The sequence below is a fragment of the Ovis canadensis genome, chromosome X (assembly GCF_042477335.2).
Source record: "Ovis canadensis isolate MfBH-ARS-UI-01 breed Bighorn chromosome X, ARS-UI_OviCan_v2, whole genome shotgun sequence".
In the NCBI taxonomy this organism is placed as follows: Eukaryota; Metazoa; Chordata; class Mammalia; order Artiodactyla; family Bovidae; genus Ovis; species Ovis canadensis.
The window spans coordinates 17561379-17583777 of NC_091727.1; the positions used below are offsets into that span (position 1 = coordinate 17561379).

General features: G+C 38.2%; 1 protein-coding gene across 2 annotated transcripts in view; it reads right to left on the minus strand.

Annotated features, from left to right (window-relative positions):
• Positions 1-22399, minus strand: part of SCML2 (Scm polycomb group protein like 2) — a 113598-nt gene that overhangs the window by 55952 nt on the left and 35247 nt on the right. For both annotated transcript variants that reach the window (XM_070289809.1, XM_070289808.1), the window contains exons 6-7: positions 20208-20296; positions 10307-10550 (exon numbers count right to left, since the gene is read on the minus strand). In XM_070289809.1, coding sequence (XP_070145910.1) covers positions 10307-10550; positions 20208-20296 — 333 coding nt within the window. The remainder of the gene's footprint in view (positions 1-10306; positions 10551-20207; positions 20297-22399) is intronic.

Here is a 22399-nt window from a genome sequence, read left to right on the forward strand (position 1 = left end):
CTTCCAAATACTATTTTGGCACAGGTTGGATTGTGTATGAAAGTCACTCAGTCATGTCCGACTCTTTGTAACCCCATGGACTGTAGCCTGCCAGGCAACTCCATCCATGGGATTTTCCAGACAAGAATACTGGAGTGGGTTGCCATTTCCATTTGCAGGGGATCTTCCCGACCCAGGGATCAAACTCAGGTCTCCACCATTGCAGGCAGACTCTTTACCATCTGAGCCACCAGAGATGCCAGGTTGGATTATTTGTATTCAAAAAGTAGTTATAAATCAAGCCACAAAGCTACAGTAATCAAAACAGCAATGGTATTGGCACAAAACCAGACATACAGATCAATGAAACAGAACAGAGAGCCTACAGTCAATTAATCTTTGACAAAGAAGGCAAGAACAAACAATGCAGAAAAAAATAATCTTTTCAACAAGCTGTGTTGGGGAAGCTGGACAGCTACATGTAAACCAATGAAATTAGAACACTTCCTCACACAATATACAAAAATGAACTAAAAATGGTTAAAAGACTAAAAAACACATGATACCATAAAACTCACAGAAGAGAATATAGGCAAAACATTCTCTGATATTAATTATAGCCATATTTTCTTAAATAAGTCTCCCAAAGCAAAAGAAATAAAGAGAAAAAAATAAACAAATGGGACCTAATCAAATTTAAAAGCTTCTGCACAGCAAATGTGACCATCAACAAAATTAAAAGGAAACCTATAGAATGGGAGAAAATATTTGCAAATGATATTTGCAAACCACCAACAAGGGGTTAAGATCCGAAACACACAAAGAACTCATACAACTGAACATCAAACGAATCAAAACACCAAACAAATCAAAACATCAAAAACACCAAACAAATCAATCAAAAAATTGGAATATGAGAAAACTCATACAGACATTTCTCCAAAGACACACAGTTGGCCAACAGGCACGTGAAAAGATGCTGAAAATCACTAATTATCAGAAAAATGAAAATAAAAGACACAATGAGGTATTATCTCACACTAGTCAGAATGGCTATCATCAAAAAGCCTACAAATAATAATCAAGCATCTTCTCCGACCACAATGCTATAAGACTAGGTATCAATTACAAGGAAAAAAACTGTAAGAAACATAAACATATGGAGATTAAACAATATGTTCATAAATAACAGATTACTGAAAAAATAAAAAAGGAAATAAAAAAATTTCTAGAAACAAATGACAATGAAAACGCAACAACTCAAAACCTATGGCATGCAGCAAAAGCAGTTCTAAGAGGGAAGTTTATAGCAATACAGTCCTACATCAAGAAACAAGAAAAACATTGAACAGACAGCCTAACTTTACACCTAAAACAACTGGAAAAAGAAGAACAAAAAAACTCCAAAATTAGTAGAAGGAAAGAAATCATAAAGATCAGAGCAGAAATAAATGAAAAAGAAATGGAAGAAACAATATTAAAGATAATAAAACTAAAAGTTGGTTCTTTGAGAAGATAAACAAAATTGACAAACCTCTAACCAGACTCATCAAGAAAAAAAAAGAATCAAATCAACAAAATTAGAAATGAAAAAGGAGAAGTTACAACAGACAATGCAGAAATACAAAGGATTATAGAGACTATTATCAACAACTATATGGCAATAAAATAGATAACCTGGAAGAAATGGACAGATTCTTAGAAAAGTTCAATCTTCCAAGTCCGAACCAGGAAGAGACAGAAATTATGAGCAACCCAATCATAAGCACTGAAATTGAAGCTGCGATCAAAAATCTCCCAAAAAACAAAAGCCCAGGACCAGATGGCTTCATAGGAGAATTCTATCTAACATTTAGAGAAGAGCTAATGCCTATCCTTCTAAAACTCTTTCAAAAATGTGCAGAGGAAGGAACACGTCCCAAACTCATTCTACAAGGCCACCATCACCCTGATACCAAAACCAGACAAAGACAACACAAAAAAAGAAAACTACAGGGCAGTATCACTGATGAACAGATGCAAAAAACCTCAACAAAAATTCAGCAACACATCAAAAAGCTTATACACCATGATCAAGTTGAGTTTATTCCAGGGATGCAAGGATTCTTCAATATATGCAAATCAATCAATGTTAACCATCTTAACAAATATAAAAATATAAAAATCACATGATAATCTCAACAGATGCAGAAAAAGCCTTTGACAAAAATCAGCACCCATTTATGATTAAAACTCTTCAAAAAATGGGCATAGAAGGAACCTACCTCAACATAGTAAAGACCATATATAATAAGCCTACAGCAAACATTATTCTCAATGGTGAAAAACTGAAAGCATTTCCCTAAGATCAGGAAAAAGACAAGGATGTCCACTTTCATCACTATTACTCAACATAGTTCTGAAAGTCCTAGCCATAGCAATCAGAGAAGAAAAAGAAATAAAAGGAATTCAGATCAGAAGAGAAGAAGTAAAGCTCTCACTGTGTGCAGATGACATGATACTATACATAGAAAACCCTAAAGATACTATCAGAAAATTCCTAGAGCTAATCAGTGAATTTAAGCAAAGTTGCAGGATACAAAATCAATACAAAGAAATCACTTGTATTTCTATATATAGTAACAATGAAAAATCAGAAAGAGAAATTAAGGAATCAATCCCATTCACCATTGTAGCAAAAAGAATTAAATATCTAGGAATACTTACCTAAGGAGACAAAAGAACTGTACATTGAAAATTATAAGACCTACAAGACCTTTTAGAACTAACACCCAAAAAAGATGTCCTTTTCATTATAGGGGACTGGAATGCAAAAGTAGGAAGTCAAGAAACACCTGGAGTAACAGGCAAATTTGGCCTTGGAATGCGGAATGAAGCAGGGCAAAGACTAATAGAGTTTTGCCAAGAAAATGCACTGGTCATAGCAAACACCCTCTTCCAACAACACAAGAGAAGACTCTACACATGGACATCACCAGATGGTCAACACTGAAATCAGACTGATTATATTCTTTGCAGCTGAAGATGGAGAAGCTCTATACAGTCAACAAAAACAAGACCTGGAGCTGACTGTGGCTCAGATCATGAACTCCTTATTACCAAATTCAGACTCAAACTGAAGAAAGTAGGGAAAACCACTAGACCATTCAGGTATGACCTAAATCAAATCCCTTATGATTATACAGTAGAAGTGAGAAATAGATTTAAGGGCCTAGATCTGATAGATAGCCTGATGAACTATGGAATGAGGTTCGTGACATTGTACAGGAGACAGGGATCAAGACCATCCCCATGGAAAAGAAATGCAAAAAGGCAAAATGGCTGTCTGGGGAGGCCTTACAAATAGTGTGAAAAGAAGAGAGGCGAAAAGCAAAGCAGAAAAGGAAAGATATAAGCATCTGAATGCAGAGTTCCAAAAAATAGCAAGAAGAGATAAGAAAGCCTTCTTCAGTGATCAATGCAAAGAAATAGAGGAAAAGAACAGAATGAGAAAGACTAGAGATCTCTTCAAGAAAATTAGAGATACCAAGGGAACATTTCATGCAAAGATAGGCTCGATATAGGACAGAAATGGTATGGACCTAACAGAAGCAGAAGATATTAAGAAGAGGTGGCAGGAATACACAGAAGAACTGTACAAAAAAGATCTTCACGACCCAGATAATTATGATGGTGTGATCACTCATCTAGAGCCAGACATCCTGGAATGGGAAGTCAAGTGGGCCTTAGGAAGCATCGCTACGCACAAAGCTAGTGGAGGTGATGGAATTCCAGTTGAGCAATTTCAAATCCTGAAAGATGATGCTGTGAAAGTGCTGCACTCAATATGCCAGCACATTTGGAAAACTCAGCAGTGGCCACAGGACTGGAAAAGGTCACTTTTCATTCCAATCCCAAACAAAGGCAATGCCAAAGAATGCTCAAACTACTGCACAATTGCACTCATCTCACATGCGAGTAAAGTAATGCTCAAAATTCTCCAAGCCAGGCTTCAGTAATACGTGAACTGTGAACTCCCTGATGTTCAAGCTGGTTTTAGAAAAGGCAGAGGAACCAGAGATCAAATTGCCAACATCTGCTGGATCATCGAAAAAGCAAGAGAGTTCCAGAAAAAGAGAGTTTCTGCTTTACTGACTATGCCAAAGCCTTTGACTGTGTGGATCACAATGAACTGTGGAAAATTCTGAAAGAGATGGGAATACCAGACCATATGACCTGTCTCTTGAGAAATCTGTATGCAGGTCAAGAAGCAACAGTTAGAACTGGACATGGAACAACAGACTGGTTCCAAATAGGAAAAGAAGTACGTTAAGGCTGTATATTGTCACCCTGCTTATTTAACTTCTATGCAGAGTACATCATGAGAAACGCTGGACTGGAAGAAACACAAGCTGGAATCAAGATTGCCGGGAGAAATATCAATAACATCGGATATGCAGATGACACCACCCTTATGGCAGAAAGTGAAGAGGAACTAAAAAGCCTCTTGATGAAAGTGAAAGAGGAGAGTGAAAAAGTTGGCTTAAAGCTCAACATTCAGAAAACGAAGATCATGGCATCCAGTCCCATCACTTCATGGGAAATAGATGGGGAAACAGTGGAAACAGTGTCAGACTTTATTTTTGGGGGCTCCAAAATCACTGCAGATGGGGACTGCAGCCATGAAATTAAAAGACGCTTACTCCTTGGAAGAAAAGTTATGACCAACCTAGATAGCATATTCAAAAGCAGACACATTACTTTGCCGACTAAGGTCCATCTAGTCAAGGCTATGGATTTTCCAGTGGTCATGTATGGATATGAGAGTAGGACTGTGAAGAAGGCTGAGTGCCAAAGAATTGATGCTTTTGAACTGTGGTGTTGGAGAAGACTCTTGAGAGTCCCTTGGACTGCAAGGAGATCCAACCAGTCCATTCTGAAGGAGATCAGCCCTGGGATTTCTTTGGAAGGAATGATGCTAAAGCTGAAACTCCAGTACTTTGGCCACCTCATGTGAAGAGTTGACTCATTGGAAAAGACTTTGATGCTGGGAGGGATTGGGGGCAGGAGGAGAAGGGGATGACAGAGGATGAGATGGCTGGATGGCATCACTGACTCAATGGACGTGAGTCTGAGTAAACTCCGGGAGTTGGTGATGGACAGGGAGGCCTGGCGTGCTGCGATTCATGGGGTCGCAAAGAGTCGGACACAACTGAGCGACTGAACTGAACTGAAATAATGAAAGAAATCAAAGATAACATAAACAGATGGAGAGCTACTCCATGTTCCAGGGTAGGAAGAATCAATATTGTGAAAATAACCATACTACCAAATGCAATCTACAGATTCAATGTGATCCTTATCAAATTACCAATGGCATTTTCACAGAACTAGAACAAAAATTTTCACAGTTCGTATGGAAACACAAAAGACCCCGAAGAGTCAAAGCAGTCTTGAGAAAGAAGAATGGAGCTGGAGGAATCAACCTTCCTGACTTCAGATTATACTACAAAGCTACAATCATCAAGACAGTATGGTACTGGCACAAAAACAGAAATATAGACCAATGGAACAAGATAGAAAGCCCAGAAATAAACCCATGCACCTACGGATACCTTATTTTTGACAAAGGAGACAAGACTATACAATGGGGCAAAGACACTCTCTTCAATAAATGCTGTTGGGAAAACTGGACAGCTACATGTAAAAGAATGAAATTAGAACACTTCCTAACACCACACACAAAGATACACTGAAAATGGATTAAAGATCTAAATGGAAGACCAGAAATTATAAATCTCTTAGAGGAAAACATAGGCAAAACACTTGATGACATAAATCAAAGCAAAATCCTCTATGACCCACTTCCTGCTACTGCTACTGCTAAGTCACTTCAGTCGTGTCTGACCGTGTGTGACCCCATAGACGGCAGCCCACCAGGCTCCCCCGTCCCTGGGATTTTCCAGGCAAGAACACTGGAGTGGGTTGCCATTTCCTTCTCCCAATGCATGAAAGTCAAAAGTCAAAGTGAAGTCGCTCAGTCGTGTCCTACTCTTAGCGACCCCATGGACTGCAGCCTACCAGACTCCTCCATCCATGGGATTGTCCAGGCAAGAGTACTGGAGTGGGGTCCCATTGCCTTCTCTGGACCCACTTCCTACAGTAACAGAAATTTTAAAAAGGTAAACAAGTGGACCTGATTAAACCTAAAAGCTTTTGCACAGCAAAGGAAACTATAAGCAAGGTGAAAAGACAACCCTCAGAATGGGAGAAAATAACAACAAATGAAACAACTGACAAAGGATTAATTTCCAAAATATACAAGCAGCTCATACAAGCAGCTCTTGCCTGGAAAACCCCATGGGAAATAATAGCAAAAGAAACAACTGACAAAGGATTAATTTCCAAAATATACAAGCAGCTCTTGCCTGGAAAACCCCATGGATGGAGGAGCCTGGTAGGCTGCAGTCCATGGGATGGCTAAGAGTCGGACACGACTGAGTGACGTCACTTTCACTTTCCTGCACTGGAGAAGGAAATTGCAACCTACTCCAGCGTTCTTACCTGGAGAATCCCAGGGATGGGGGAGCCTGGTGGGCTGCCGTCTATGGGGTAGCACAGAGTCAGATACGACTGAAGCGACTTAGCAGCAGCAGCAGTGTGTGTATGTATGTATGTATGCATGTATGTGTGTGTGTGTGTGTGTGTGTGTATATATATATATATATATATATAGTAAAGTGAAAGTCGCTCAGTTATGTCCAACTCTTTGCAACCCCATGGACTATACAATCCATGAAATTCTCCAGGCAAGAATACTGGAGTGGGTAGCCTTTCCCTTCTCTAGGGGATCTTTCCAATCAGGGATTGAACCCAGGTCTCCTGCATTGCAGGGTGACTCTTTACCAGCTGAGCCACAAGGGAAGCCCAAGAATACTGGAGTGGGTAGCCTATCCTTTCTCCAGCAGATCTTCCCCACCCAGGAATCAAACCGGGGTCTCCTGCATTGCAAGTGGATTTATTACCAACTGAGCTATCAGGGAAGCATATACACACACATAAACACACAGTTTATAGGATTACAAAAATACATAATTAAAATATACAACAGTAATAACATGAATTTCAGGGGCATAAATGGGTAGAATATTCTAAGTTTCCTTTATTGTCTTGATGCAGAATAAAGATATTAATTTCAGACTTCCTTTCAGAAAACATGTTAAAATTCCTAGAGTATTATAAAAACAGAAAATATAGTGTATAACTTCCAAACAAGAGGGGAACAAATGGAATAAGAAAAAATAATCCAACGATAAAAAAGAAACTAGAACATGGAAAAGGCAAGACAAATAAAAAGCACAAAATAAGATAGCATATTGAAAACTCAATATATTTGTGATTACAATAAATATAAATAGATTAAAAGCTCCAGTTAAAAAAACAGACTAGCCAACTGGTAAAAAAAAAAAAAAAAATTAAAATCTAACTATCTGCAAGAAACGCATCTCTTTAGGACAGATAAAAGTTGAACATTATAAAGAGAGAGAATTATGTCACATTTGATAGTGTTGAATACTTATTTACTTAAAATCTTTTTCTCTTCTGCTGTTGGGGGAATCAATCTAACGAATCTTCTGCTGCTGCTACTAAGTCACTTCAGTTGTATCCGACTCTGTGCGACCCCATAGACGGCAGCCCACCAGGCTCCCCCGTCCCTGGATTCTCCAGGCAAGAACACTGGAGTGGGTTGCCATTTCCTTCTCCAATGCAGGAAAGTGAAAAGTGAAAGTGAAGTAGCTCAGCCATGTCCCACTCTCAGCGACCCCATAGACTGCAGCCTACCAGGCTCCTCCATCCATGGGATTTTCCAGGCAAGAGTACTAGAATGGGTTGTCATTTCCCTCTCCAATGAATCTCCTACATTTATATATATTGTTTCTCAGTGTCCTAAATTGAATTCTATCATCTACCCATCTCTTACTCTTGTGCTTCTCAAAGTTTGGGCTTCAAACCACGTGCAATAGAAACACCTGTGCCCCACTCCGGACCTACTAATTCAGAACACCAAGTCATGAGTATCAGGGTATCAGCCTTTTAACAAGGTCTCCCAGTTGATTTAAGTATAAGAAATATTGATTTAAATGTTGACCCACAAGGTTCTGTCAGTCCTCATCTACCTTCTGTTACACATGCACCAAAAATCACATCCAAAACTTCTACCAGTTATTAACAGGATGTATAAGCTGCCTTACCTCCACAATCCCCACCACTGCCAAAAACTATAATCCCACCTGACACAAAGAGTACTTATCTGAATGAACATGATGATTCTTAAAGCCGCTTTGTCAACCAAGACCTAACTTGTAGGCATAATACCTGCATGTGCATCAATCCAACGGACATGTCCACCTGGATGTCCTAAATTACCCTGAATCTATCAGTTAGGATTAAATTCAGCTAACAGTAACAGAAAAGCCTAAAACAGTGGTTTATATAACACAAAGTTTATTTCTCTCAAATAACAGTCTGGAATAGGTTAGTATAAAAATTCTGCTCCACAAAGTTCTCAGAGAGTCTGGCTCTTTTCTGCTTTCCACTTCAAAATGCCTAGAATATGGTTCCCATTTTATAGTTCAAGATAGAGCTCCATCCAAAACAACCGCATTTCTAACAATGGAACAGAAGCAAGAAGGGAGAAGGGTACATTCACCTCTCTGTAACACATTATCTGTGCTTTTATCCCACTGAGAAGGATTTAAGTGTCAAGACCATAACTAACTGCTAAAGCTAGAAATCTAGTCTTTATGTTAGGCAGCCAAACTGTTACTAAGGGGAGCAAAAGGGGGGAGACCAGATACTGAATGACAATAGCATTCTTGACTACACCTTCAGAAGTTACAATGTCCCAACCTGAACTCATCAGTTTCCAGAACACACTGCAATTTCACACCTTTGTGATGTCTCTATCTCCTACCTTTATCTTCATTCTGCCTGGCAAACTCCTTCTCCTCTCTTAATACTCACATCATGAATCTTTTTGTGAAGCATTCCTTTACCCAACCACCTTTACCACCAGCCTAAACAAACCAGATGTCTTTCGGCCACCTTCGTATCTAGCATATATCTCTATTATTACACTGTTAATTTTGTATTGTATCTTTTTAAAAGTCTATCCCTCCATTCATCCCTCTCCCAGTAGAAGGTGAACTTCTTGTGAGCAGAGACTATGCCTTATTTTAGTATCATATGCACATAAATCTGTATCATACTAAATTTTACAAAAATCAACCATTAACATCTGTTACCTAAAATTATGACAGCAGGGAATGGGTAAAAAGAGGTACCTAACAAAAAGAACATCATGGTATGTAGTACTGTAGAATAATGGGATGTCTTAAAGTTCTAAATTACATAAGATTCTACTAGCAGTTACAAGAATATTATGGCTATATGCTCATACTTAAGTACTGCCTTCCTCCACACACGTTACCTATTCATTTTCTACACTCATCTTTCTTTTCCTTCTGGTATAAATTAATATAGTGGGGTAAATTTTAAGTAGATTTATATTTGATTCCACTAATAAGTTCACATTTAACTTGGACCAAACGATTGGGTTCTGTGCTTAGACTCCAGTTAAATCTCAGCAGTTATTTCGTCACAGAAGACTGGGTCAGGTATGTCTATGTCCTTGGAAGAGTCAACCAAAGAGCTTCAATGTTTCGATGTATTTTTTCTGAAAGAAAATATCTAGGCTAGATAACACAGTACTCAACTTAGGAAGCACAACATTACAACTGATAAACACTTGACTGAAATAACATACTAAATAATATACTAATTTATAATGGCTTTCATAGTCAAAAATTTTTAACATGCATAAGTAAAATCTTTATAGAAGTGAAATCTTAACACTATCAAAGCACCAATTTAACTTGAAAAATCAACCAAAATCATGTAAAACATGTATAACAATTGCTATGCCCAACCTTTAAAAAAAACTTCAAGATATTAACAATGGAATGCCATGTGTAATTTAAAGTAGGATATCAACTATAAACGTAGCTAAGCACCCCAAAATGCTTACAGCAGCAAAGCTTCAACGGTGTAAATGTGGCCTGCAGCTTTGCCCATATTGGCCAGTGTGGTCTATCAATTCAGACCATGATATTGTGCTGACCCTCAAGAATTCTAATCATAACCTTTTACCCGAGTTCTCTAACCTGAACAGTGTCCTCACTGTTCTGCCTGCTGTTCCTCAGCTGGGCATGAAGTCCTACCTTCAATGTCAACAGCAGTTAAATCTAACTTCAATAAAAGAACATGTATTAGTTAGTTATTATCTTACCATTACTTCCTAGTGGTTGTAATGTATCTCCTGTCAGGTTACACCACCCAACTGGGAAAATATCTCGACAATCATACTTGCACCAATAATTGAAAGCTCCGCTCCAGCCATCAAATGTGATATAAACTTCATCTCCTTTAACATTTCCAATAGTTGCAGGGCAGATCAGATAAGGGTTCTTTCTGTCTACAGCTTCAAGTTTCATTCCCACTTTAAAATTATTTAAAGGTGGCTTTGGTGGTTCCTACCAAAATATTAAAAAAAAAAAAGTTTTCATTGTTAAGATGTATTAAGAAGCATTTGCTCAACTGTATTCTTACAATCTTCAGCAACCAAAAATTAAGCTTCATGTTTATCAATTAAATACAGGAAGAGACAGTTCTCACAGATCCCTTTGAAACTCTGCTCTACAATATCTCACTTACTCTGGAGCATAGTCAAGAACCTAGAAGAAAACAAAACCAGCCTGATGGTCATTCATTCATTCAAGAAATATGTATTACATACTATGTGCCAGGAATTTACCATTCATAGGTGAACAAAAATATCAAGATCCCTGTTCTTGTAGACATTACATTCTAATAGTGGTGGTAGCAGTGGTTGGGAGGCCAGACAGAATGAAGGGGAGGAAGCAATAACAAGAAATTTTAAAAGAGGGAGTCAAACAAACCTAAAAATATGTAAATTATAGAGTAATTTGAAAGATAAGCCTGAAGAGAAGGAACAGCAACAGATAGTATGTAAAAAGAAACTCAAAATATAAAATGTAGATAACAAGAACATCAAAGTCACAGTCTGGGGTCATTTGTGATATGCAATCCAGAAACAAATCTTTAAAAGCATTCCTTAATTACAAAAAGCTGAAGTATACAAATGCTAACAGGATTCTTAGACCAAGGGCTACATTAAAAGCAACATCATCTTTTTTTCCACTCTGCTTTTTATCCCAGTAAATGGCACCATCAGCAACCCAGTTACCCAAGTCAAAAACCTGGAAATGGCCCTAGACCTGTGGTTCTTAGCCTGACTAAACATTAGAATTTCCTGGGGCCACACTGCCAGAGATATTGATTAAACTGGTCTGACATGGGCAGGGTACATTTTAATTGCCCAGATGATTCTACTGTGCATCCAAGGCTGAGAACCACTACCCTAGATGCATCTTTTCCCCCTAACACTCACATTCAGAGACTACAACCTGCCAATTCTACCCCCTAAATCTCTAGAATAACAACATTAAAAGTTAACTTTCTCTTCATTAAGACTTCCAGAAATTAGAAAATAAATAATATTAGAGAACACATTATAAAAAGGTTAACCTTCAATTTCCTCTATTTCTTTGCATTGTTCACTTAAGAAGTCTTTCTCTCTCCCTGCTCTTCTCTGGAACTCTGCATTCAGTTGGATGTATCTTCCCCCTTCTCCTTTGCCTTTCCCTTTTTTTCTCAGCTATTTGTAAGGCTTCCTCAGACAACCACTTTGCCTTCTTGCATTTCTTTTCCTTTGGGATGGCAAAGCAAAGACATCACTTTGGTGACAAAGATCCATATAGTCAAAGCTACGGTTTTTCCAATAGTCATGTACAGTTGTAAGAGCTGGACCATAAAGAAGGCTGAGTGCTTTCGAACTGTGGTAATGGAGAAGACTCTTGGGAGTCTCTTGGACAGCAAGAAGATCAAATCAGTCAATCCTAAAGGAAATCAATCCTGAATATTCACTGGAAGGACTGATGCTGAAGCTCCAATATTTTGGCCACCTGATGCGAAGAGCCGACTCACTGGAAAAGACCCTCATGCTGGGAAACATGGAGGGCAGAAGGAGACGGGAGCAACAGAGGATGAGATGGTTGGATGGCATCACTGACTCAATGGACATGAGTTTGAGCAAACTCTGGGAGATAGTGAAGGACATGGAAGCCTGGTGTGCTGCAGTCCGTAGGGATGCAAAGAGTCAGACACAACTTAGTGACTGAACAAAAACAACCACCTTCAATTGTTGAGCATATGCACAGTTTAAATATTCTCTATATATTCATTTAATTCTCACAACAGACCTATGAAGCCAGTGCAGCTATTATACCCATCTTGCAGACAATAAAACTAATGTACAATGGCCTAAGACTACACCATAAGTATCAAAGCTAGATTTTAAGTCTAAGTAGCCAACCTTCTGGAACACTCTACACCCCAACATCTGCCAAGCCAATTCCAACTCTCCCGCACCTCAAAGCCCAGTTCTCCTGGTCTCTTTAAAGCTTCTCTGAACAATGCCTGCTATTCCGAGGCCCACCAAAGTGGCACTCATCTTCAACTGTGAAACTATTAAAATATGTTTACTCTTCTGAGATCGTTTTCATATTGTTATTTCCAGCACAGTACTCAATGGCAAGCATTTTTTAAATGAATGAACCGAAGAATCACCTGGAGTACAGTAAACAAGCTCTGAACTACCTCTTTCAACAAGATATAATTTTTAAAACCTATCTGGTAGATGGGTTCCTTTTAAAAATGTCCCCTTTAAACCCATCTCATCATCCCATGCTTTCTCTGATCCCTTAGTCGTGTCTGACTCTTTGCAACCCTATGGACTGTAGCCCACCAGGTTCTTCCATCCATGGAATTCTCCAGGCAAGAATACTGGAGTGGGTAGCCATTCCCTTCTCCAGGGGATCTTCCTGACCCAAGGATCAAAGCCGGGTCTCGTGCATTGCAGGCAGATTCTTTACCATCTGAGCCACCAGGGAAACCCCTATTTCTTCTAAATTTCATGAATACCCTATCAAATTTTCTTACACAAATAAGTGTTAATAGAGCTCTAGAATAAAACAAATTTTAATTTGTTTCATAACAAATTAACTCTTTTTTCATAACATAGTAAATGAAAGGGCTTTATCACAAACCAACCTCCTTCCAGATTTAGATAATTTGCAAAATGGTTCCCTCTGCTGTCAACAAAAGGTAATGATACAAAAGTTGCTTTAAGATATGTTTTAAAAGAATATAGTTTGTCATTATCCATTCTTGAATGACTTCCTAAACACAAAGATACAATCTGTAAAAGCAAAAGCTTATATAAAAGGGGATCATTCTCTTTTCTTTTACTGTAAGAAAATGATTCTGTTCTAAAAGGTGGCTAGCAAAGAATGGCCTTTTAACCTCCCTTCTTGCTTACCTACAATATGGTTCTTCTTACAGGCTATTTTCCCCTATATCCCACTGATTGAAGCCAGTCTTAGCATTATCTGCATTACCCTTCTGCCTGAAATATTTTTACCCTTGTAGTATCAAGGTTCATTCTCTCCCTTTCTTCACATCTTCACTCAAATGGCACCTTCTCAGCAAGACCTTCCTTGCCAAAATATCTAAAACGTCACCCCTTTGTTCTCCTTAGCATATACAACTATCAAGCATAATACAATGCATTTATTATGATTTACTATAAATTTACTCAGCTAGAAGGTAAGCTCCATAAAGGAAAGAGTCTTTTATAGCTAAGTTTACAGCTATATTCCTGGAGTCTACCTCTGATCACAAACTCCTATCCTTAAATTTCTACTTCCTTACTTTTAATCAATTACTTCTTTGATTTCATCAAGAATTCTAGTCCTTTAACCTTCATTTATTCATTTACGAATATTTACTGAGTGCCTACTAAGTCCCAGACACTACTGAAGGTTCTTGATATATATTGGGTTGGCCAAAAAGTTCATTCAGATTTTCCTGTACACCAACGAAATTTTTGGCCAACCCCATATTAGCTGGCAAAATAAACAAAAAACCCCACCTGTGCACTGCTCACATGCTAGTAAAGAGAAAGATGAGGAGCATAATAAGTAAAATATATTCTACGTTATAAGTGATAAATGCTTTGCAGAAAGAGAGCGCAGAGCAGAGTTTAAGGGAGATCCAGAAAGCAATGTAGGGGAGGGGTTGTGAGATTATAAATAGGACAATCAGGGCTTCCCTGGTTGTTCAGTGGCAAAGAATCTACCTGCCAATGCAAGAGACACAGGTTTGATCCCTGATCCGGGATAATCCCGCATGCTGTGGAACAACTGAGCCCATGCACCAGAACTATTGAGGCTGCATTCTAGAGCCCAGGAGCCACAACTACAGAAGCCAGTGTGCCCTAGAGCCTGTGCTCTGCAACAAGAGAAACCACCACAATGAGAAGCCTGCACACTGCAACTAGAGAGTAGCCCCTGCTCACCAAAACTAGAGTAAAATCCGTTCAGCAACAAACACACAGCATGCACAGCCATAAATAAATAAATAAAATTCTTTAAAAATAAATAAATAGGGAAATCAGGATGAGCTTCATCTGGAAGGTGACATGTGAACAGAAGCCTGAAGGAGATTATTAGCCAGTTATTTAGAGGAAGAGTGCTTTAAGCAGAGACAACAGCTAGGAACCAAGGCCCTAAAACAGAGACGTGTCTGAAATGTTCAAAGAACAAGGAAGCAGAGTGTGGCTAAAATGTAGTGTGCAAGTAGGAGGGCAGTAGGAAACAAGGTCAGAGAGATAATGAGGGGTCATAGCATGTAGAATTATGGAGGCCACTGTAAGAACTCTGGCTTTTACCCTGAGTAAATCAGGGAGCCCCTGGATGACTTTGAGGAGAGGAGTGATATAATCTCACTTATGTTTTAAAAGGAATACTCTGGCTGCTATGTTGACAACAGACTGTAAAGAGATCAATAAAGAGGTTACTCAGTAATCCAAGTGAGAGATAAGGGCAGCTTGTACCAGTCTGACAGCAATCGAGATGGCAAGTAGTAGTTGGATTTCAAATATATTTTAAAGATAAAGGAAATGGAGTTTCCATATGGACTGGATGCAGTGTTTGACAGAAATAATCACCAAGGTTTTTGGCTTAAGCAAATGGAAAGACAGTTGCTATTCCTTGATATGGGAAAGGAGGCAGGTTGAGCAGTTAAGATGTCTATTAGACACATCCCCAGGGAGGGATACTGAGTAGGTGGGCTGGGTATAGAAGTCTGAGTTGGGAGCAAAAGGTCTGGACCAGAAATATAAATCTGAAAGGCATCTGCATATAAACTGTACTTACAGTCACGAATTAGATTAATCACCAAGAAATTAATACAGATCAGTTTCTCAAACACGACACTGTTGTCATTTGGGATCAGAACATTCTGTTGTGGGGGCTGTTCTGTGCATTGTAGGATGTTTAGTAGTATCCCTGGTCTCTACTCACTAGATATAAGTAGCACCCACACACACACACTCACAGTTGTGATAACCAAAAACATCCCCTGTTGGGAACAACTGTATGAAGAAAAGGACCAAACACTCAACTTCTATCACACCCTTTCACATCCAGGTTACAGAGCATCATATCACCATTTTCTTCTCAGCACCCCAAACCAACTTATCACCTTGTCCTGGTTCTATTATCTCCAAACCTTAGTTCAGTATCACCCTCCACTTTACCTATTTATACTCAGCTGCTGAGCACTGCTGGAGAAAACTCCCACATGCGTATTACATGCAGTGCTACACATGTTTAGTCTTCATCCTCAGGTGAACCCTCCAAAATACTGTCATATGTCCCTAGGTCGATGCCCCTCCCATCCCATATGGCAGCTATTCCAAACCTTTATAATTTGCCTTAAGACCAATGTTTCCTCATTGAATGTTTATTATTTTATTTGTTAACTGACTTTCTCCCCAACCACAGAGTAAGCTCTCTGCCTTGGTGGTGGAATATAGTAGACTTTCAGTCTATGTATGCCTTTGTCGGTTTCCCATTTCAGAGTAAACTGAGGCCATTAGGAATGAACTCTAAAAATATTCTGCCTTCACGATTATAAACTTCACTCTATCCAAGGACAATTTTCAGTTGGTCTTCGGTTCTTGCTAATGTAACTGATGAACTTCCTCTATAAAATAGTCAAGAATCAGCCTTCCTTTTAACTGACCTCTACTAAGTACCTGATATGGGTACTTCTATATTATAAAGGTGAGTGGGTATTTCTCAAGGTTCTAAACTTGACACTCTTCTCTCCTTCTCTGTTTTGCCTTTGAACTGGCTCATTCACGCTCAAGGCTTCTATCACTACCATTTATGCTAAAAAATCCCAAATCCATGTACCCAAGCCAAATCTTATTTCTAAATTCTAAATATATTTTATGTCAATGTCTGGTGGTAGTCATTACTCCTCAAACTTGCCAGAGGCACTTTTCAACATGTCAAAAACTAAACCCATCTTCTCCCTAAGTATTCATCTTCCTGTACTACTCATTCTTTCTTCATTCATTGAACAAATAAGTATGTACCAGGACCTAGGATAGGCAATGAGAATACAAAGTAATATTAACTTCTGAAAAGGAACTATAATCTAGGAAGCAAGAGAGAGTGAAAATAATAATATAATCCATTATCTACAAAGACTGACATATGTACAAAATGCTACAGAAGTATAAGAATAGAGAGGTGAAATTAGGGAAGGTATCTTGGAGGATTTAATGCCTGAGATGAATGTTACAAGAAAAATAGGAGTGAACCATAGATAACCAGTCTTTTTAAAAGGGGAACATGGTATGGACAGGCTATTACAAGCAATTTAGAACTTAAGATCCAAAGCAAGAAGTGCCAACTGTAAACCAGATCACAGGGTACCTTAAAGACCATATTAATAAACATATTTCATCCTGAATGAAAATGGGAACTTCAAAGGAGTTTTAAGTATGGAATAATGCAGCATGGCTTCTGTATCAGATATTTCTAGCATTGTATGTAAGGGTGTTAGAGGCAGTTATAAGGCTAGTTGAATAGTCCAGACAAGAGAAAAGCCTGCAGGAGTGGTAGTAAGTAGGAAGAAGAGACACAACAAAGATAATCAGCAAGCTAAATAGATGGGCCTTCCTAATTAATCGGCTATCCAGAGTGCAGGGTCAAGAAGGAGTGGGGATTTAACATGGCTCTTAGTCAAGTTTCAAGCTTGGCTGAAAAAGGCACCCCACAAGTAAGTAAGGGTAAGAAAAGAAATCCAATAGAAAAACAGGCAAAGGCTATAATCAGCCAATTCACAGAAAAATAAAAGGCCATTAAACACATTTTGAAAGTTCCATTTCACTGGTTATTACTTCCATACAAATTACAATGGGATACCATTACCATCTCCACCTCCAAAAAAGATTCACCAAATTTTAAAAGATGGATAATATTCAATGCTAGTAAAGGTATGGGAATGTGACTATATCTAAACACTAATAGTGGAGAATAGTTTGGAACACCCTTTTTAGGTGCAATTTAACAATATAAACACTACTTGAAGGACATTGGAATTCTACTTCTATTAATAAGAGTGTAGCCATTCATACTTATATAAAAAGTTCTACACAAGAATGTCCACTGTAGATGATTTAAACAAGAATATGGAGACAACCTAAACATTAATCCTTCAGTTCAATTCAGTTCAGTCGCTCAGTCGTGTCTGACTCTTTTGCAACCCCATGAATTGCAGCACGCCACTCAAACTCACATCCATCGAGTTGGTGATGCCATCCAGCCATCTCATCCTCTGTCGTCCCCTTTTCCTCCTGCCCCCAATCCCTCCCAGCATCACAGTCTTTTCCAATGAGTCAACTCTTCACATGAGGTGGCCAAAGTACTGGAGTTTCAGCTTTAGCATCATTCCTTCCAAAGAAATCCCAGGGCTGATCTCCTTCAGAATGGACTGGTTGGATCTCCTTGCAGTCCAAGGGACTCTCAAGAGTCTTCTCCAACACCACAGTTCAAAAGCATCAATTCTTCAGTGCTCAGCTTTCTTCACAGTCCAACTTTCACATCCATACATGACCACTGGAAAAACCATAGCCTTGACTAGATGGACCTTTGTTGGCAAAGTAATGTGTCTGCTTTTCAAAATGCTATCTAGGTTGGTCATAACTTTAGGGAGAGGTTAAATCAGTTATGGTAATCCATACCACAGAAGAGAGCAATACAACCTATAATATGTATGAAACAAAATGGAAATTTCCAAAGCAGACACACTTTAGGGGAAAAACTAAATCATAGACTATATTCCAATTTACATTTAAGAAACAGAAGTCCATATATGTTTGTAAATGCACAGATAAAGGTCATGAAGAACTTTTTGGAGAGAAGAGTAGAATGGAGGAATGGATAGGATAAATGGACACTCATTTTCCACTTTAGTTAAGGATATAGCTTGATTCCTCCACACACACAAAGATAAATTACTTTTGTAATTTTAAAAATGAAAAACACAATGTGTGACATGTGACGTGACTAGCTGATAAAACAATTCCATAATTAAAATGGATCTAACGGCTTTTCTAAAGCAACAGTCTAAGCTAATAAGTATTTAATAAAGACTATTACAAAACATCTCTTTTGTTATTAACTGTCATCAAATACGCTTTACACAGTGCCCAAAAGGACTGCATTCACTTGTGCCCCTTGCTGGTAAGGCAAGCCCACTTATAGCATTTCATGCTGCTCAAAGCTGTACTCAAAGAATTTTTCTCTGCAATGTAGAAATCATGTCAATTGACATTTCACATCTTTGTACGTTTAATCTTCTTGAAAAAGTTTTAAAACTATAATCAGTGTTTACCATTCCTGATACGAATGGCTGTAATAAAATTTAAGTGACTGAAAAAACAATGAGGACAGAGTGAAAAATTTTTGACCTATAATTTAACTAAAACTTAGCTTTCATTCACTGTTTCTTAACATTCTTTCAACATTTTCTTTCAACATTTTCTCAAGAGCATAAACTATTTTTGGAATTTTCCCTCTTTGTTATATAACAAGTATTTCCTTATAAAAAAAATTCTTTCTGATGACTGTTTTTAACATTCTTTTTACTTCTGCAACCAAATCTGTCCAAACATCTTTCAAGTTTTCTTGTCCCATCATTTTCTCCAATATCAAAGAGATGACTAACATTACAAACTGAGAAGTTTCACTTCTGAAGGTAAATAAAAAATAATAACAAACATCTGCTTCCAGTAAAGTACCCATTTGTATCTGAGGTCAAGAAAGAGGTACTAATTCACTTTGACTACTGAGTGATGAAAACTGAGCCTTTTTTATGACTCGCTGTTACGGGCTGAACTGTGTCTCACCTCCTATTCCATCAAAATACATATGTTTAATCCCTCATCCAATACCTCAGAATGTGACTATATTTGGAGACAGGGTCTTTAAAGAGATAATTAAGTTAAAATAATGTCATTATGGTGGGTTCTAATATGAACAGTGTCCTAAGAGGAGGAAATTAGGACACGGATATGTAACTAATGTAAAAACTCAAAGAGGAGAAGATGACTATCTATAAACCAAGAAGCATGAGAGAGTCAAAGTGAGAAAATAAACTTCTGTTTAAGACACTGTTATGAAATGAGTTACATCTTTTCAAAATTCATAAACTGAAGCCCTAATTCCCAATGTGAGTATACTTAGAAGCAGGGCCTTTAAGGAGGTAACAAAGGTTAAGTGAGGTCATAAGGGTGGGGCTCCAAATCCAGGACTTCTTTACAAGAAAAGAAAGGAAAACCAGAGATTGCTCTCCTTCCACCACATGCACAGAGCAGAGGCCATGTGAGGACACAGTTTAGACTATAAGCTGAGAAGAGACACCTCACCAGAAACCAGCCCTGATGACACTTTGATCTTGGACTTCTAGCCTCCAGAAATGTGAAAAAATAAATTTCAGTTATTTTAAGCCACTGAGTCTGTAGTACTTTGCTACAGCAGCCTGAGCAGACTAACACATTTGCCAATCAAGCAGTTTGCAAAGTACTTTCGATACACGTTAGAGAAGACAAAGCATTTACGAATCCCCACTAAATTTAAAAAAAAAAAAAACACAGCCCAGTTGATGGAAGCTTTTTATAACATCTTTCTTACCTTCTTAAAGAATGCTTCAGGTGCCATTTCAGATCCAGTCAGTGTTCGCAAGAGGAACATTGGCCAAGATGATGTGTTCATCTGGTACCCTATTTTATAAAATAAAGCAGGTATTTTTTAAAAGCTTCTCTGTGATATTACAGCAAGTTGGCATAAGAAACGTTCCATTTACCATTCTTCTCCAAAGAATGACTTTCTTACCAAGGAACGCAGGAAATGGGCTAGAAGAGCAGGTGTACCCTCCAATCAGTGCTACTGCATCCACTGTACTGCTAGACAAGAAGGCTACAGTGGGGGTAGAAAGTCTCAGTTTTAAAAAGCCACTAGCTAGGGTTCACAAACATACACATATATGTGGGGAATGGGCCATAATACTAGGAGAGATCCAATTCAAAACCCAGGAGAGCTTCCATTCCCCACCAACCGCCACACATGCAGAGTAAAAAGGCTCCAAAAGACTACCAGCCCCTTTTTCCTCAGAGCCTCTGCCTAACTTCCTTTGAGAAAGACAGTTTTCTGTCAAACTCAGTAAATGTACACTTATGATGGTATATTTCACTGTATGTAAATTTTACCTCAAAAGAAAAACAAACTGTAAATAAACAGTGAACTCTAGTTAATGATATGCATGCTAAAGGATTTAGGGGAAATGTACTGATGTCAATAACTTATCCTGAACTGCATTTAAAAATATAATTCACTGATGAACTGACAGAAAGGCAAGTAAGCAATAAAGCAAGTATAGTAAAATGATAATGGGTAGAATGTAGGTAGTGGGTATGTGGGTGTTCACCAGAAAATTCTTTCACCTTTTCTGTACGTTTGAAATTTTTCATACATTAAGTTGGGAAAAAAGACAGCTCTCACTTAAGCAGTCCCTACACACACTAAATGATTTTATATTAGGATTTGTATCAAATGCTATCAAAATAGACTCAACATGTGTATTCTCTAGAGATCTCATCAATTAATGGTGACTATCACAGCATGTGGCATGTGCAGCCGGGAGCAGGAGTCTGCTAGCTTTACTATTTTCTGGGGGCAATCTGTTACATGCAATACTTGCCTGCCATGATGCCAGAATTGGTTGGTGAGAACTTGGCATGTATTCCTGATGAATACATGCATTAAGATAGGGAGGCACATGAATCACATTGCCAATGGGTCCATCAATAGCATAAAATATATAAGAAAGTTCACAGAAAGTCATTTTATAATAATCATGTATCAAAACACCCTAAATCTGACTAGGAAAATAATTGTTGCTGGGGAATTGTAAAGGGTTGTTATACACTCCCTTAAAATAAACCAGTATTACTAGTGATACCTAATATTAAATAGTTATCCAGAGCATGGATTCTCCACACTATTGTTAGAATAGAGCATGACAATCATTCTCTGGTCCTTATGCCTTTCTCTTAACCTGTATCTTATCCTATTACATGAGGTACCATGACTTTGTTTTAATTTAGCATTTTCCTTAATTCTGAATTGCCTAGAGTCAAACACAGATCAAAGCGCATGTAAAAAATTCAAACACAGCTAAAACTAATTCATGATATTAGGAAGTCTGGACAGTAATTACCTTTGGAAAGGAGGAGGATATGACTGGGGATCAGCAGGGCTTCTAGGGTACTGACAATGCTCTCTTTCTTTATTTGGGTGTTGGTTTTTATACGTGTTCATTTATAAGCTCGGAGAAGGCAATGACACCCCACTCCAGTACTCTTGCCTGGAAAATCCCACAGACAGAGGGGCCTGGAAGACTACAGTCCACGGGGTCACTGAGGGTCAGACACAACTGAGCAACTTCACTTTCACACATTGGAGAAGGAAATGGCAACCCACTCCAGTGTTCTTGCCTGGAGAATCCCAGGGACAGTGGAGCCTGGTGGGCTGCCATCTACGGGGTCGCAAAGAGTCAGACATACACTTTTTTCCATGTATGTTAAAACTTTAAAAAATAATTTTAAATAATATCCTTTAACATTTAAATAAATAAACCTTTTAAAAAGTAAAACTATGTAAGTTGTGTTATATTAAAATGGAAACTAAACTATTCAAAAGCATCTCACGAGCAAATTGGCAAAAATTGTATTTTTTTATTATGTGGTATCACAATGCATACTAGTCAGCATGTATTGCTATATATTTCATATTTTTAATTAATAAACTCTAAAAAGTAATTTGAA